Raw genomic sequence first — 15,501 nt, forward strand, 5'->3', positions numbered from 1 at the left:
TTCCCCGTAGCATCACCACCCAGCACACAAGGGGGTTGTTTCGCGTGTTCATCCCCTTTCTCGTCTGTCTCCATCCGAAGCAGAATTCCAGGAAGGCAGCTCTCTGTCCCCAGGGCATAGAGCTGTGTCATTGGATGCCAGCTGCCCCCCACCCCCCGCAAGAGGCATTATTGGTGACACGGTTTTCTTTCTTTATTTTTAATTTTTAGAATATACCTTTTAAAGTTTATTCATGAGAGACACAGAGACAGAGGCAGAGACACAGGCAGAGGGAGAAGCAGGCTCCCCGCGGGGACACAGTGTTCCTCAGCGGAGACGATCCCCACCCAGAGGGCTGAGAGCCAGGGCTGTCTTGGAGTGGCCCCCTGCACCCCACCCAGGCGGGAGCTCCAGCCCCTGTGATAGGATGTATGTATCAGACAGTTTTAATCGACACCTGAGGGGGCTCAGTTGTCCAATCAGGGAGCACACACTGGAGAGGCAGTTAGGGGCATTTACTCCAAAAGCTGAACTCCAGAGGCAGCTTAATACCAGCACATCAACAATCTTAGATCAACAGAACTGGTTTCATGAATGAGCCTGATAGCTACTGGAGAAATTTCACTGGTGAAATTAGTGGTGTTCGTGTCACATGGATGGGTTACAGTTTTGTTGGAGGCTTTTCCCACGTGGGTGAGCACTTATAAGAACCTAGAGGGACGCCTGGGTGGCTCAGCAGTTGAGCGTCTGCCTTCGGCTCAGGTCGTGATCCCGGGGTCCTGGGATCAAGTTCTGCATCGGGCTCCCTGGAGGGAGCCTGCTTCTCCCTCTGCCTGTGTCTCTGCCTCTCTCTGTCTCTCATGAATAAATACAATCAAAAAAGGAAGAAAGAAGAAAGAAAGAAAGAAAGAGAAAGAAAGAAAGAAAGAAAGAAAGGAAGGAAGGAAGGAAGGAAGGAAGAAAGAAAGAAAGAAAGAAAGAAAGAAAGAAAGAAAGAAAACCTAGAGATCCCAGTGATCCAGCCCTTTGAAATGGGTTTGACTTTACTCCCAAATGGTCCAGTGTCCAGCCACTGATTCAGTGACATTTTTATGCAAGGGGGGCTCAGAGCACCTCGTGCAGCTGGGGTTGGGGTTGAGGGGGATGGCAGTTTGCCAACGCCAGTCTGAATGTGTAGCAAAATTTGGTTTACAACTTGCTTTTATTGTGAGCTGGTAGAGATTATTGCAGGAGGAGCCCAGAGTTCTCACCTAATTCCAACAACTGGTAAACTCTGCCAATGTTTGCTTAAAGAACCTAGTAACCATGAATGTCAAAATTGATAGGAATCAGTTTATATCATGTCAATAGCAGAAAAAAATAATATCTAGCCACCTCCCAGTAAACTCACTCAAATTCAAGGACATTAGTCATTTCCGGTTTATTTTTTTATTTTTTATTTTTTTAAAATTTTTTATTTATTTATGATAGTCACACAGAGAGAGAGAGAGAGGCAGAGACACAGGCGGAGGGAGAAGCAGGCTCCATGCACCGGGAGCCTGAAGTGGGATTCGATCCCGGGTCTCCAGGATCGTGCCCTGGGCCAAAGGCAGGCGCCAAACCGCTGCGCCACCCAGGGATCCTCATTTCCGGTTTAAAATCACTTCAGTCTCCCAGGGACTGTCACTAATCCCTCTCTCTCCCTGGGTTCTGTGGTGGTGGTGGTGGTGGGGTGACTTCAGTGGAGGATCTCACATCCATCCTCTCCTCCATCTTCACTCTGTCCAGGGCTGATATCCACTGAGGGGCAGGCACACTGCCATATAGGTGTCTCTTCAACTCATCTGCCCAGACCCCCAGGAACCCCCTCTTATAGGGGGTCTTACAGACTTGCCGCCACCCCCCAGGCAATGAGGCCAAAAGTAAAGTGCCAACCTCTCTACTCTTGGATCCCAGAACCTGCAAGGGATTTTTCCACACACCTCCTCCCACTATCCCCAGGGACCCTTCCCTCTACTGCTTTCCCGGCCACCCCACACACCTAGTCCTAGGGGTGAGGGAAATGGTTCTGTGTCACACTGATCATCCCTACTTTACATCTGGATGTAAGTTTTGGAACTCAAAAGCCAAGCATGTTCATGTCTTTAATATCTGGCTCCTCTGAAACTACTTTGCATCCCCATCTCTCTCTGTTTTGGGACAGAGCTGGTCAGAGGTCCCTAAGTCAACCTGAATGGGGATATGGGGTGGGCCAGCAGACAGAACAGGCCAATAAATACTCCAGGGAACTCTCAACTGGCCAAAGAGGATTCACTAGGTTAGATCAAGTATGGCTCCAGATCTCTATTAAAACCCAAATGTCGCTAGGTATTAGATAAAAGCGAAAGTGCTTTAGTGTGCCTTTATTAGATCTGACATTTTCCTCTCATCCAGGAGAGACACCTGCCCGGGGAAGGCAGGGTGTGGGCGGTGGCTGGAGGGAGAGAAAGGAACAGATTCAGGAGAGAACAGGTGCAGTTGCCCTTGCTCTGTTCCCCAGCTTCCCCCAGGCCACGGTGCCTGGGGCCAAAATAGCAGCTCACACTTGGGTTTTAAGGGCTGAATGGGGAGCTTGAGTGGGAGAGGCATGAACTAGAAATAAATGAAGGTGTGGACAGTTGTGCACGGAGCTGGGTCGTGCATGTGCGCAGCTTTGCAGGGACCGTCCTCAGGCCTGGGCGTGGGCCCTGCTTCATCACCTGCCACGGCCACGCTCCCTCTGCTCAGGTCACTCGCTGGCTCCTACTCACAGCCAGAAGCCACCCAGGGCAGCCAGGCCTTGTTCAAGCTGCTGGCATGAGTGTTTGGAGGTCGGTGGGGTAGTGTATACTTCCTCTTGGTCTGGGGCTCTCGGACTCAGCGCCTCTTCCCCTTCGGGCTCATTGGACGATGCCGGAGAATGTGTTGATGGGCATTAGAAGGGGCTTGGGCTTGGCTTTGGTGCCTTCCACCTCCAGCTGGTGTGAACCCAGCCATGGCGCCTTGGTCTTACGCGCCCCAGAACATGGCTCTGGGCAGGGAGCAACCTCGAACCTGTGGTGGAGAGAGGCCAGCTCAGGAGACAGATCTCTGGCATTGTGAAGACAGCCTCTCCATTATGGGGTATGCAGGAGGAGGTCTCACAGAGAGGGGGGTCAGGACAAGGAAGGAGTACCCAAGTGGGGGGCGGGAGAACCCTGGGACAGGAGGTGGGCCTGCATGGGTCACTTCCTGACCCAGATACACCACCTGCCCCTGGAGAGACCACTAAGGGTCACATTAACGGGGGCACAGCTGCCACAGAAGGTCAGCCTGTGTCGAGGGGGTCAGTGCCAGCACAGAGGGGTTGGATCTGTGGCTGCGGCCACAGGCTGTGTATGTAGAGGAAATCTCCAGAAACATTGATAGCATCAGCTGCCCCATTCCTTTGCTCTTCTCCCTGGGTTCCCAGGAAGTCACAGGGCAGTGGCCTAAGTCCATGCCACCAGGTGGACCACACCTGCCTGGCCCCAGGGTCTGCCTTTGACAGGTGTCCCAGGCTAGAGGCAGGAGATGGTTAGGGCTGGCTCCATGGGGCCCAGAGGGGTGGCGAGGCCTGGCCTCACCTGACCACATCCCTGAACATGCGCCGACCATCCTTGTCCAGCAGCAGCGTCAGGAGTCTCTGGTCCTGGCTCTGGATCTGGATGGTGGCTGTCCGGAAGGTATTGGTCACCGTCTGCAACAAAGAGACAGCCTGTGTGAGTGTCACCTTCATGACACAGGGCCTTGCCAACACCTCCTGCCCTCTGTGGTGTATTTCTTCAGTTCAGCACATGGGGTCCCTTGCAGCTCTCTTCCTGCAAGTGACTCGGAGCAGCGAGAACTACCAGGAGCCCTTGGGGCCCTCCTCTAGGCAATTCTCCCAATCTGTTGTCTTAAATTTCAAACCACTGCCCTGGCTGGTGCTTGCCAGGTTATCAAGATGCTTCAGCAACCCTGTATACCAGGCGCATATATTATATGTGCAATTTGGAGGGGGGTGGTATTTCAGGGGTTTTATGAGTTCTGACTACTATTCTCAGAATTGGATTACTTGCAAAATTATTTCCCTGGGAAGCAGCCATCTGCCCTCATGATGAGCCTGGGCCTGTGTCTGTGTCATGGAATCACTTAGGGGCCAGACACAGGTGGGGCCTTCAGAGGGCCTTTCTCGATAGCCAGCCCACCCTGCAAGCAGACGGTGGCTTTGGGTGGTTCACCTCCCACATCCTTCTGAGCCTGTAGGGTTCATCTCGTTCAAGAATTCTCAAACCCTGGCTGCTCATAAGAATCACCTTTCCAAAATGTAAAATTTAGAGATTTTGCTTTAAGTGGTCTGGAGTTGAGCCCAGGTAAGGGTATTAAAAAAAAAAAAAAAAAAAAAAAAAAGATTTACTTATTTAAGAGAGAGAGAGAGACTTTACAGCCAGATTTCCTGGGTTCCAGTCTCAGCTCGGCCGGGGTGTGTGACCTGGGACGTATTTCTTAATCTCTCTGTGCTTTCATTTCTCCTCTGGTAGTGACAGTGATTACCCTGTAGGATTGTTTTGTGAGGATTAAAAGGGAGAGTATATACCAAGTGCTGGGGACACGGTAAGCCTGTGTTACTGTCAGCCGGTTGTTATTGTTCTTCTTTGTAATTATAGTTTTGGGAGAAGGAGCCAAGCATGAGTAGTAGCAGTTTTGGTTGTCAGAGGGGATGGGGACCCCACTGTGGGTTCTTCTACTGCTCTGTCTCCCAGCCCAAGGCCCCCCTTGCCATCACTCTATCTATAGACTCATAGAAGTCGGAACAGGTGGGTTGTGAGCAAAGGCAGAAGCCTTGCCAGGACAGAGGGTAACACAGAGAGAGAGAGGTTTGTGACCTTCCAGAAGTACCTGGAGAGACCGCAGGGAGGCTGAAGTCCTGTGTGGGCCAGGGAGTGGGGAAAGCCAGAGGCATTATGATAGCTGAGGGAACCCCACCTGAACTGACCCCAGCTGGCAAAGGAAACTCAAGTTTCCCACAGAGGAAAAGATGAAGTCTGGAGGGATTGACTATGTGACCTTCTAGAGCTTTCAGGGAATGGGACCCAGCCCCCCGACTCCCAATACAGTGCTCTTTCTCCACATCAGGCAGCTCTAGGTGACTCTCAGCAGGATCCGGGCTTCCACGATCCTGCCCTCCTGGTAGCCAGTCTACGGGGTCTCCTTTCACCTCCTAGATGTCTTGGTTTCCCTTTTGTGGTCTGCATGCCTGGACACATGCAGACCTACCTGGCTTTGGCCTCATAGGACCTCAGGACTCTTGGATTTCACTCTATAGCTGCAGCCCTGGGGTCAACTGGGAGGGCTAGATGCCGAATTTGCAAAGGGTGTCAGTCTCAGCTCCTCAGGGGCTGAGCAAAGTGCTGCTCCTCACAGCTCACTGCCTCCCCTGCCCCAAAGCCCCAGCGCTACCATTCCTGCCTCATTTGCCACCACTTTCCTACCTCAGTCTTCCAGTCTGGCCAGTAGCGTTGCTGCCCCCTTAGACTCACAAAGCCAGACACTGCACCCTTGCCCTGCTGTTCTCCAAGCGCAGAATTCCTTCCCTCTAGCTCACCACGAACCTCCCCTGCCACCCTGTGTTTATCACCCATCCATTTGTGCAGAGCACCCACTGACCAGCCTGGGTGCCCAGGGCAAAGAACAGCTTGTGGAATTGCGCCTCCACAGGGCAGGGGTAAAAGGGAACTCGATGGGGTGATAAGTTTAGATTTCCCAAAAGCCCAGAAGCAGGTTGTTTAAAGAGGTCATTGGAAACGGAAACGGTTATAGGGAACTGACTTGGAAAGAAGAGACGCAGGAGGGTGAGGGGGGCCACCTCGGAACTTGAGGCGCTTGCACAGAGCTGCCCACTAGGAAGGCAGATTTTGGCCCAGTGCAGAAGACCCCTCAGCCCATCACAGCTCTCCTACAGAGGATGGGCTGTCCCAGAAAAAGATGCACTCGGGTTAGGGCTGAGGTCCTGGGGGGGTGGGTGGGCTCAGTCTGGAGGACTCAGAAAGCATCTGGGAGCATCAACTGTGGGTGAGACAGCGCGCTGAGTGCTCTGAGTACTGAGGGAGAATGGGGAGGACCAGGACGAGGGCTGAGGCCAGGGCACTTGTGGTTCCTCACTGAACAGAGATGATGCCATCCTTGGTGTTACACATGCTCCCCGGGCTGTCTGGGAGCACCGAGGGGGTCACCTAGCTTACCCCAGGGCTGTCTGGCAGCACCGAAGGAGTCACCTAGCTGACCCCAGGGCTGTCTGGCAGCACTGAGGGAGTCACCTGGCTGACCCAGGGCTGTCTGGCAGCACTGAAGGGGTCACCTAGCTGACCCAGGAGTGGAATGGAGTGGGTAGAGAAGGGTATGGAGAACAGGGAAGAGCATCAGGGAGGGCCTCCCGGGGGAGAGGACACCTGAATTTCAATTTGAAGTACAAATATGCCCTATGAAAAGATGGGGAAGAGAAAGGTAAGAATGGGTTTTAGGCCACGCACAGCGCTTGAGCAAAGGCACAGAGGTGTGTCCGCTGGAACACTCCCATATGCTCTGGTGGCCAGAGTTGCAGATAAAGCAGAAGAGGAGCAGCACTATGCAACGCTGAAGAGTTTCTCCACCCTTCTACCATGGTTATGGGAAATGATGGAGGCGTCTGAAGCACAGACAGACATGTCCGAGTTTTATTTTACAAAGATCACTTGGACAGAGATGTGGAGGGTGGGCCTGAGGAGCATTGCAGTGGCATCAAGGAGGACCAGCTAGGAGGCTACTGTGCTTGTCCAGGCAAAGGGGATGGTGAAGGTCTGGACCAAGGGTGACCAACCTGTCCTGATTTGCCTGGGATGTCCCATGCCCCCAGGGAAGCAGTCCTTAGTCCTGGGCAGATTGGGGTGGTTTGTCAACCTAGGTGGCTCAGAAGGGAGGAGATGGGGGGAAGGGAGAGGTTTGAGAAGTGTTGAGGGACACAGGGAAGTGAGGAAGAGGAGGCATCTGAGGGGACTCCCCAAATTCTGGCAGAGGTGACTGGTTAATGACGGTCCCATTAAGTGAGAGGTTAGCCACAGCAGGAAGGGGATGAAATAAAAATTGTTAGCACATAGACAGCTCTTACTTGGCCACACGCTCTTCTGAGAGCTTTGCATGGGACAATCATGTCATCCCCACAACAATGGGGTAAGGTCACTACTATTACTATCATCCCCCATTTACAGATGATGAGACCGAGGCACAGACAGCTTGATTAACTTGCCAGAAGTCACAGAGCTCGTAAATGGCAGAGCCAAGCTTTGAACCCCGGCAATCTCAGCCTGGTTCTGGAGAGCTCTTAACAATTTGAAAGTACTGGCTTTGGTTTTGAATCTCTTGAATTTGGGGTGTTATGGGACATCCGGTCCATGCAGAGTTGAATGCAGAGTCAAATTCAGGGGGTGACTATCAGAGCAGGAGATGTGGATTTGGGTATTCTTAACATGTTGGACTCAAACCACATATACGGGTTAGGTAGTCCGGGGACTGGGAAAAGTGGGCCATGGATGGAAGTTGAGAACAGCAGCCATTTAAGGAACTGGTTTAGGGAAAAGAGTCCAAGGAAAGAGGCCAAAAAGTCACAATTCAGATATGCAGAACTTTGAGAAAGTGGTATCTCTGAAATCACAGATTTAAAGAATTTAAAGACTTGAAGAACAAAGCATCAGTCCTAGTGGTGGAACTCATTAAAAACTGGTCAAAGGATGGGGCGCCTGGGTGGCTCAGTTGGCTGAGCATCAGACTCTAGGTTTTGGCTCAGGTCATGATCTCAGGCCCTGCATTGGGCTCCATACTGAGTGTGGAGCCTGCTTAAGATTTTTTTTTTCTTTCCTTCTGCCCCTCCCCCTGCTTGCACACACCCTCTCTCTATATATAATATAAATAAATAAATCTAAAAAAAAACTGATCTAAGGAATAGAAAAAGAAGGAAATTGTCCGTTACAGTGTTGCAAGCCAGCTGTATTAGCATATCAACACTTAAGTGGGACTTCAGATATAGATTATATATATATATATATATATCTTCAAATATCTATCTATCTATCTTCAATTTAAAGGTAACTACTAGGGCAGCCCGGGTGGCTCAGCAGTTTAGCTCTGCCTTCAGCCCAGGGTGTGATCCTGGAGACCCAGGATCGAATCCCACATCAGGCTCCTTGCATGGAACCTGCTTCTCCCTCTGCCTGTGTCTTTGCCTCTCTCTCTCTCTCTTATGAATAAATAAATAAAATCTTAAAAAAAATAAAATAAAGGTAACTACTATACAAAAAGTAGCATATACAGCTTGCAAATTGTCAGGGGAAAAATAAGCAAACAAAATGTAAGCACCCCCCCCCCCCCCCCGCCAAAACAGCAAAACATTACAAAAATCAGAAAACACAACATAAGACGGCAGAGTAAGATCGAGTAGCACGTCAAGGTAGTGTCTGTGGATTAAATTCTCCTTCGTTAAAAAACACAGACTTTCAGACTGAGAACAAAATCCAACTATACCAAAATCCAACTTTTAACAAGAGGCATAAATAAAAGTGTTTTAAAAATAAAGGGATGAGGATTTTTTATTTCAAAATGGCAGAGCATATATTTTATCGTTCCTTTCCTCTTATAATTTGCCTAAAAACAAGGAGGTGCATCTTTCATGAAACTAGAAGACACCCAAAGCCCTAAAGGACAATATGTGAGGACAGAACGAGGAAGGTCAAACATAAGGATTAAAGCTCTGGAAAGGATTCTGACCTGGAGTCCACACGTTCCTCAGGTAGTGGGGATAAAATGGAGCCTGAATAAAGGGAATTGACTAGAAGTTTTACAAGGAATGGTTAGATGGCTTTAGGTTCCCACTTCCAGCCCGAGCAGCTAAGCAATGAGCACTACCCCTGCCCCAGGCATCAGAGAAGCTGGACCAGAGAGATACTGGACTTGGGGGCAGCACAATTGGAGGACGGAGTGAAAGCTGTCCATGCAGGTGGGTTACATGAACTCACTGAATGGTGAATGCCCAGCTCCATAGTATAGGCACCAGCAGGCCTATGCCCCGAAGTCCCCAAGGCAGGAGCCTAAAGGACCTTCTCTTGGGAAAACAAGACTGTCCTACCAATGAGACTTGAGCATATGGACATTTGGGTTTCCCCATGGGAAGGTCTGTGGCCTCCTGACTGCCCATTGAGTAGCCCATCATTGATTCAGCTTTTTAGTGCCCCATTCTCCAATTTATTTTTATTTTTTTAAGATTACTTATTTATTTATTCATGAGAGACACAGAGAGAGAGAGACAGAGACATAGGCTCCCTGCGGGGAGCCCAATATGGGACTCCATTCCTGGACTCCAGGATCATGCCCTGGGCTGAAGGCAGGCGCTAAACCACTGAGCCACCCAGGTGTCTCTCCCATTCTCCAATTTATACATCAGCCAAGTATTGCCAGATATTTGAAGATAGCCTCTAACTTTAAAATAACAATTATAGGGGATCTCTGGGTGGCTCAGTAGTTTGGTGCCTGCCTTTGGCCCGGGGCGTGATCCTGGAGTCCCCGGATCGGGTCCCTCATCGGGCTCCCTGCATGGAGCCTGCTCCTCCCTCTCCCTCTGCCTCTGTCTCTGCCTCTCTCTCGGTGTGTGTCTCTCATGAATAAATGAATAAAATCTTAAAAAAAATTATAAAGGTAAGAAAGGCGAGAGACCCAAACAAACAGAAAACAGGACTTTGCAGGAAACAGATACAAGGCAGTGGGGGTGGAAGAAAATTTTGAATAAACCATAATTAACCTCTTCAGAGAGAGAAGATATTACATCAGTGACACAAGAATAGAATGCTATTAAAAGTGAATAACCAGGGGGGCGCCACCTGGGTGGCTCAATCGGTAGAGCATGTGACTCTTGGTCTTGGAGATGTGTTTGAACCCCACATTGGGTGTAGAGATTACTTAAAAGTAAAATCTTAAAAAAAAATCAGAAAAGAAAGAATTCTTGAAAATGAATTTGAAGAAAACTCTTAAAACTTGAAGAAAAGAAAGAGAAGGATCACGAGACAGAAAAGATGAGAAAATCAGTGTATCCCCATAGGAGGCCTAACATCTGACTGACTGTCGCTCCTGAAAGAAATAGCAAACAGAGGAAGGGAATAATTTTTAAAACTCTATTAGAAAATATATTAGAACCAAAAAATACGAGTCTCCTTTAAAGATCCACAAAAATGAATGAAAAAGATTCCATCAAGGCATATGTTTGTGATAGTCCAGAACCTTCTATGAAAGGAAGCACCAGAAACTCCTAGAAAGGGAGAAAAAGGAACAGTCTTATACCAAGACTGGGCAAACGCAGGCATCATATTTCACAGCAGCAGCATCAGAAACTCGAACATTCAGATTTAAATGAACTGAAATCGAATTGACAAAATCAAAAGCCATCCCAGGAATGTTGGCAAACCTTTCTTATTTCGGATAGATGAAGGGGACAAAAATTTTCACATTGCTGATTAAAGCAATACGATGTATTTGACCTAATAATCAAGGACCTCATTTTGTATTCTGTAGACAGAAACCATACATGTCCTCTTTCGTTGTCACAGGATATTTAAAAAGGAGAAAAAAATGAGTGGGAAATATCAGAAAGGGAGGCAGAACATGAGAGACTCCTAACTCTGGGAAACGAACTAGGGGTTGTAGAAAGGGAGGTGGGTGGGGGGTGGGGGTGACTGGGTGATGGGCACTGAGGGGAGCACTTGATGGGATGAGCACTGGGTGTTATTCTATATGTTGGCAAATTGAACACCAATAAAAAATAAATTTATAAAAAATAAAAATAAATAAATAAATAAAAATTGAGCATGTATGGGGCAGTAAACACAAGACCATATAAATTCTAAAGTTGAAGTCGTGTGGGTCAGGTGCTTTGGTCATCCTGGGGTCCTTGGGTGATGTCAGGAATCAAGGAGCTTGGGTTTCAATGGCCATTGGGACCATGGGACAGGCCCAAGGGATTGGAAACTGAGGTCCCCTTCAAAGACTCTTGAGGGCTACACTTACAGCAAAAGACTCAATTAGAAGTCTTTTGTGCTTTTGGGTGAGGAAGATGAGTCTCCCCTGGGAATTCTGAGCCACAAGTCTGCCTGTGGGTGGATCCGGGGTGTATGTGTTCACCCTCTGCATGGTCTGGGAATTTCTGAGCCTAGAAGTTAACTTGAAATACAGTCCTGGGTTTGCAATGTCCCGGGGGACCGTGGCAAAGGCAAATACAGAATTTCTCTAGAAAGTCAAGTTTCGACCCAGATTTCTCATAGATAAAACCCCAACAGGAAGTTGCTCACAGTCGAGGAGATGTACAAGGCACTAAGCACCCGTGTGCATGTGTACCTATCAATTATGGACAGACACACAGAAAAGACGCTGGATGTTTGCACCTTGATAGGATGATAGTCATCTTCTCTACGAAATGGGACTAGAAGTGGTTTTACTTCTTTGTGGGTTTTTTTTTTTTTTTTTGCATTTTCCCCAAATCACTCAAGTTTTGTTTATAGGTTAAAATATTTTTAATAGGGAAGACAGGGACACCTGGGTGGCTCAGTGGTTGAGCATCTGCCTTCAGCTCAGGGCGTGATCCTGGGGTCCTGGGATCAAGTCCCCCATCGGGCTCCCCGCAGGGAACCCGCTTCTCCCTCTGCTGTGTCTCTGCCTCTCTGTGTCTCTCATGAATAAATAAATTTAAAAAAATAAAGGGGAAGATTAAGAAACATTAAGGAGTGGAAGGTGAGTGGTCTTAGTGACATGGAGGTGACTGTCACAGTGGGGTGGGCCATACGCAGAGGGCAGTGGGCAGGACAGTGTTTGGTAAGGGACTGGAAACTCGTCTGGGGGTATCTCTCAAGACACTTGATTGGCAAGGGAAGGAGTACAGTGGTGGCTAAAGAGATGGCAGGTCAGAGTAGAGATTTTCCTTCTCAGATGGAAAAGACCCAAGCACGTTTCCAGGCTACGAGGGAAGAGCAGTAGAGAAGGTCCACGCTGGAGAAAAGACACTAAAATAGATGAAGCAGAGCCCAGAAGAGGTGCAAAGGAAGAGGGTCGAGTGATGCCAAGGGTCCTGTTGAGGTGGGAGGTCAGGTGTTGGCACCCGGGGACTAGGATTTATTCCAGAAGCACTCAGCCACCTGAGGACACAGGCTGAGTAGGCAGCTTGATCCAAAGCAAGTGTCTGCCTGGTGGGTGTAGGGGTGTAGGGGTGTAGGGCATCTGGAGCAGGGTTCAAGTGTAATCCTGGGGTCCACATCCAGCTGAGTAGGGAAATGAGGTCCAGAGAGGCCATCAGATAGGGAGCCTATGGGTGGGCTCTGGGTCTACAATAAGGGAATTGAAATCAATGAGTATTGATATCGGCAAAGGGCAGTGGTAGGGCCGTGAGGTTAAAAGAGCTGGTTCCATGTGATCAAAGGTTTGTTGTGTGGGAGTCTGGCCGCTGGGTTGTGTGGGGGAAGCCAGAATGCATACGCAGTTTCTGTTTTTGGGCATGTCGTGGGTGCTTTGGTGGCCAGCAGGTGGAGGGCAGGGCCTTGGCTCTCAGTGTGTGTGAGGGATGCACCTCACAGACCCGGGGAGAGCAGATGCTTTTGGTAGGAGGACCCACTGCAACAGCAAAGGCTCAGAAGTCACGTCCCCTTCTCTGAACACCCCCACCTTGGGCCCCCGGCCCCCTGCCCTCTCAGACCATCCCATGCTATCCCAGTACTTACAGAGAAGGATCTTCCCGCCAAGTTGGAGGACTTGACGACCTCCGTCACGCTGACATTCAGGCACGTGTGGTCTGTGATGGGAGCAGCAGATGGTGGGGTGTGGGTGGGCCCTGAAACTGGGAGGAATGAGGCGGGTGGGGGGTGGCTGTGAGGGGCCTCTCCGAAGCTGTCCTGGCCCCTCCTGCACCCTGCCCAACCCCCCCTTTCTGATGGCATCTGGGTGCAGGTCCCGAACATCCCTCCTCTTTCCCTGTGGAACCCATGACGTTTCTGCATCCTCAGGCTTGGCAGCCACTGCCAAGCCCAGTGCCTTTCTGCACCTGCTCCTGCAGCCCTCCTCAGTGCAAGAAGGTTCTATGGAACCTCCCCGAAGCCCCTGGGCATGCTGGTAAGGAGAGGAATGCTAGTTTAGTGGGGGCCGGGGGAGTCTGGTAAAAGAAATAGAAATCTAACAATTAGGGGTGCCCGGGTAGCTCAGCGGTGGAGCATCTGCCTTCGTTCAGGGCATGATCCTGGGGTCCTGGGATCGAGTCCCGCATCGGGCTCCCCGCAGGGAGCCTGCTTCTCCCTCTGCCTCTCCCTCTCTCATGAATAAATAAATAAAATCTTTTTCTTTTTTAAAGAAATCTAATAATCAGAGCTAATGTGCTAGTTTACATACATAAGTGAGGACCTTATCTTCACTTTAGAAGTGAAAGAACAGGTAAAGAGGTCGCAAGTGACTTGCCCAAGGTCACACAGATGGTAAATGGCAAAGCTGGCCCTCCAAGCCGGCCCATCTGGGGACCTTGAATCAATGCTCTTGACCCATTCTGACCACCTCTTGGGTAAGAACAATCGCCAGTGTCACACGTCTCCCTCAACGGCGTCAAAGATGCACCAGCGGAGGAGGTCCCCATCACTTCCAAATTCAACTCGCCTAGAAGCCAGGACTGGGCTTCCTGGGTGTGCATCCCTGCTCTGCCTCTTCCTCATAGATGTGACCTTGGGTGGTCACTTCTCTGGCTTCGGTTCACCTCTCCAGTACAAAGCTGCTGACGCTAACAATGCCGATCTTTTAGGAATCAGAGTTGATGTGTTTGATGTAGAACGTTGCCTGGCCTCTGGTCAAGGTGTTCAAGTGATGTAACCCAGCTTACTGAACTTTCCATCGTTCCAGAAGACCCGGGGGCTAACCCAAAAGCTCATATTTAGAATTGGCGATATGCATATCAACGGGAATGTCTTATCAGCCCTGCTTTAGATTTTTTTAAAAAGATTTTATTGATTTATTCATGAGAGACACAGAGAGAGAGGCAGAGACACAGGCAGAGGGAGAAGCAGGCTCCCTGAGGGGAGCCCGATGTGGGTCTTGATCCCAGGACCTTGAGATCACGCACTCAACCCCTGAGCCCCACAGGCGCCCCACCCCCACTTTAGCTTTAGGGAATGAATCAAAGGATCTTATCATCCACTGTATGGCTGTAATGAGGTAATTGGCCAGAAGCAGATAACTTAGACCGGTGGTGTTCCTTTGTGATCTGGGGAGTATCTGCTCCTTTGGAGCATCAACCAAAATACAACATCTCATTTCCAGACCAAACACAAGTCACCCTGCAGGCCCAACAGAGGAAGCAGGGCATCCCCCTCCTGCACCCCCAACCACCACAGGGTCCCTCTACCTTCCAGTCCGTGTCTCCTCAGGCTACAGGGCACGCCCAGAGGCCATGCCCCAGCATGTTTCCCACTGGTGGGCAGCCTGAGGGTAGGGACCCTGCTTCACTCAGGTACCCCATGCCCAGCACCAGCAGGTGCTCAGCCACGTTCTTCTGACCTCAGGGATGGGCAAGAGGCCCGATTCCCTGGGCTCACCCCATTTGTGGTCACTCGACCCTCTGTCCTCTTCCTCACTCTTCCCTCCTTCTTGTGCCTTCTCTCTTTCTCTCTCTCTCTCTGCTTTCTCCACTCCTCACCTTCAGTGTCACTGGCTGGAAGGGCTTTCAGGACCAGCCCAGTGGCCCGCACGGAACTGGTGACCTCTTGAGCCCGGTGGCTGAGCAGGGCCTGGGGATGGGGATGTGGGAACAGGTGGGGGTCCCCAGAATAGCCCTGTCCCTCCTCATGTCAACAGTCCTGCTTCCTGCCCCTGCCCTGACTGAGATTCTTGTCTGTGTCACTAGTGTCCAAGAAAGGGCTGGCAGAGAGAGGCTTATAGCACTTTTGACCCCAGGGGGTACATTCAGCCTCCCAGACCCAAGGGAACATGTTTCTGATGATACGGTCATCTAGGGAGGAGGGTATTTTTCAGTGATAGGACAGCCCCTTTGTTCCTTAAATCAGATGGCCTCTGTGGCTGCACGCAAGGCCAACTGTCATCCACCCATCCCTGCAAACCCTCCAAAGGCTGGGAGAGGCGTGGAGGCAGCTTCAAGGAGAGAGCTTGACAGTTCTTCTGGTTCTGTGTGTTCCCTGCCTGCACGTCCCTGACACTGGCTTCCACCCCGCCGGACCTCCCAACCTCCTCTGAGCACACCCATGGCCACTCACCTTCTGGTAGCAGATGGAGAGCTCGGCCCCCGGGCCCTCAGCCACACCCCTCCTCCTGGGTGAAAAGCCATCTGAGGGACAAGGGGAGGAGAGGCTGAGGGTGGGTGACACCCTGCTCCCCACCTCACCAAGGCCAAACTAAGTTGCAGAATTTTTTTTTTAAGATTTTTATTCATGAGAGAGAGAAAGCGAGAGAGAGAGGCAGAGACACAGGCAG

General features: G+C 50.3%; 1 protein-coding gene across 9 annotated transcripts in view; it reads right to left on the bottom strand.

Moving 5' to 3' along the window:
* Positions 1–2,326: 2,326 nt before the first annotated feature.
* Positions 2,327–15,501, bottom strand: part of PIK3R6 (phosphoinositide-3-kinase regulatory subunit 6) — a 58,794-nt gene continuing 45,619 nt past the window's right edge. For 5 of the 9 annotated variants that reach the window (XM_026005491.2, XM_026005492.2, XM_072730335.1 and 2 more), the window contains 5 exons: positions 15,285–15,355; positions 14,711–14,801; positions 12,759–12,874; positions 3,582–3,694; positions 2,327–3,030 (listed from right to left, as the gene is read on the bottom strand). In XM_026005491.2, coding sequence (XP_025861276.2) covers positions 2,877–3,030; positions 3,582–3,694; positions 12,759–12,874; positions 14,711–14,801; positions 15,285–15,355 — 545 coding nt within the window. In that variant the 3' untranslated portion in view covers positions 2,327–2,876. The remainder of the gene's footprint in view (positions 3,031–3,581; positions 3,695–12,758; positions 12,875–14,710; positions 14,802–15,284; positions 15,356–15,501) is intronic. The other 4 variants (XM_072730334.1, XM_072730333.1, XR_011995933.1 and 1 more) reach the window with 4 other exon arrangements.

Source organism: Vulpes vulpes, chromosome 12, assembly GCF_048418805.1.
Source record: "Vulpes vulpes isolate BD-2025 chromosome 12, VulVul3, whole genome shotgun sequence".
NCBI lineage: Eukaryota > Metazoa > Chordata > Mammalia > Carnivora > Canidae > Vulpes > Vulpes vulpes.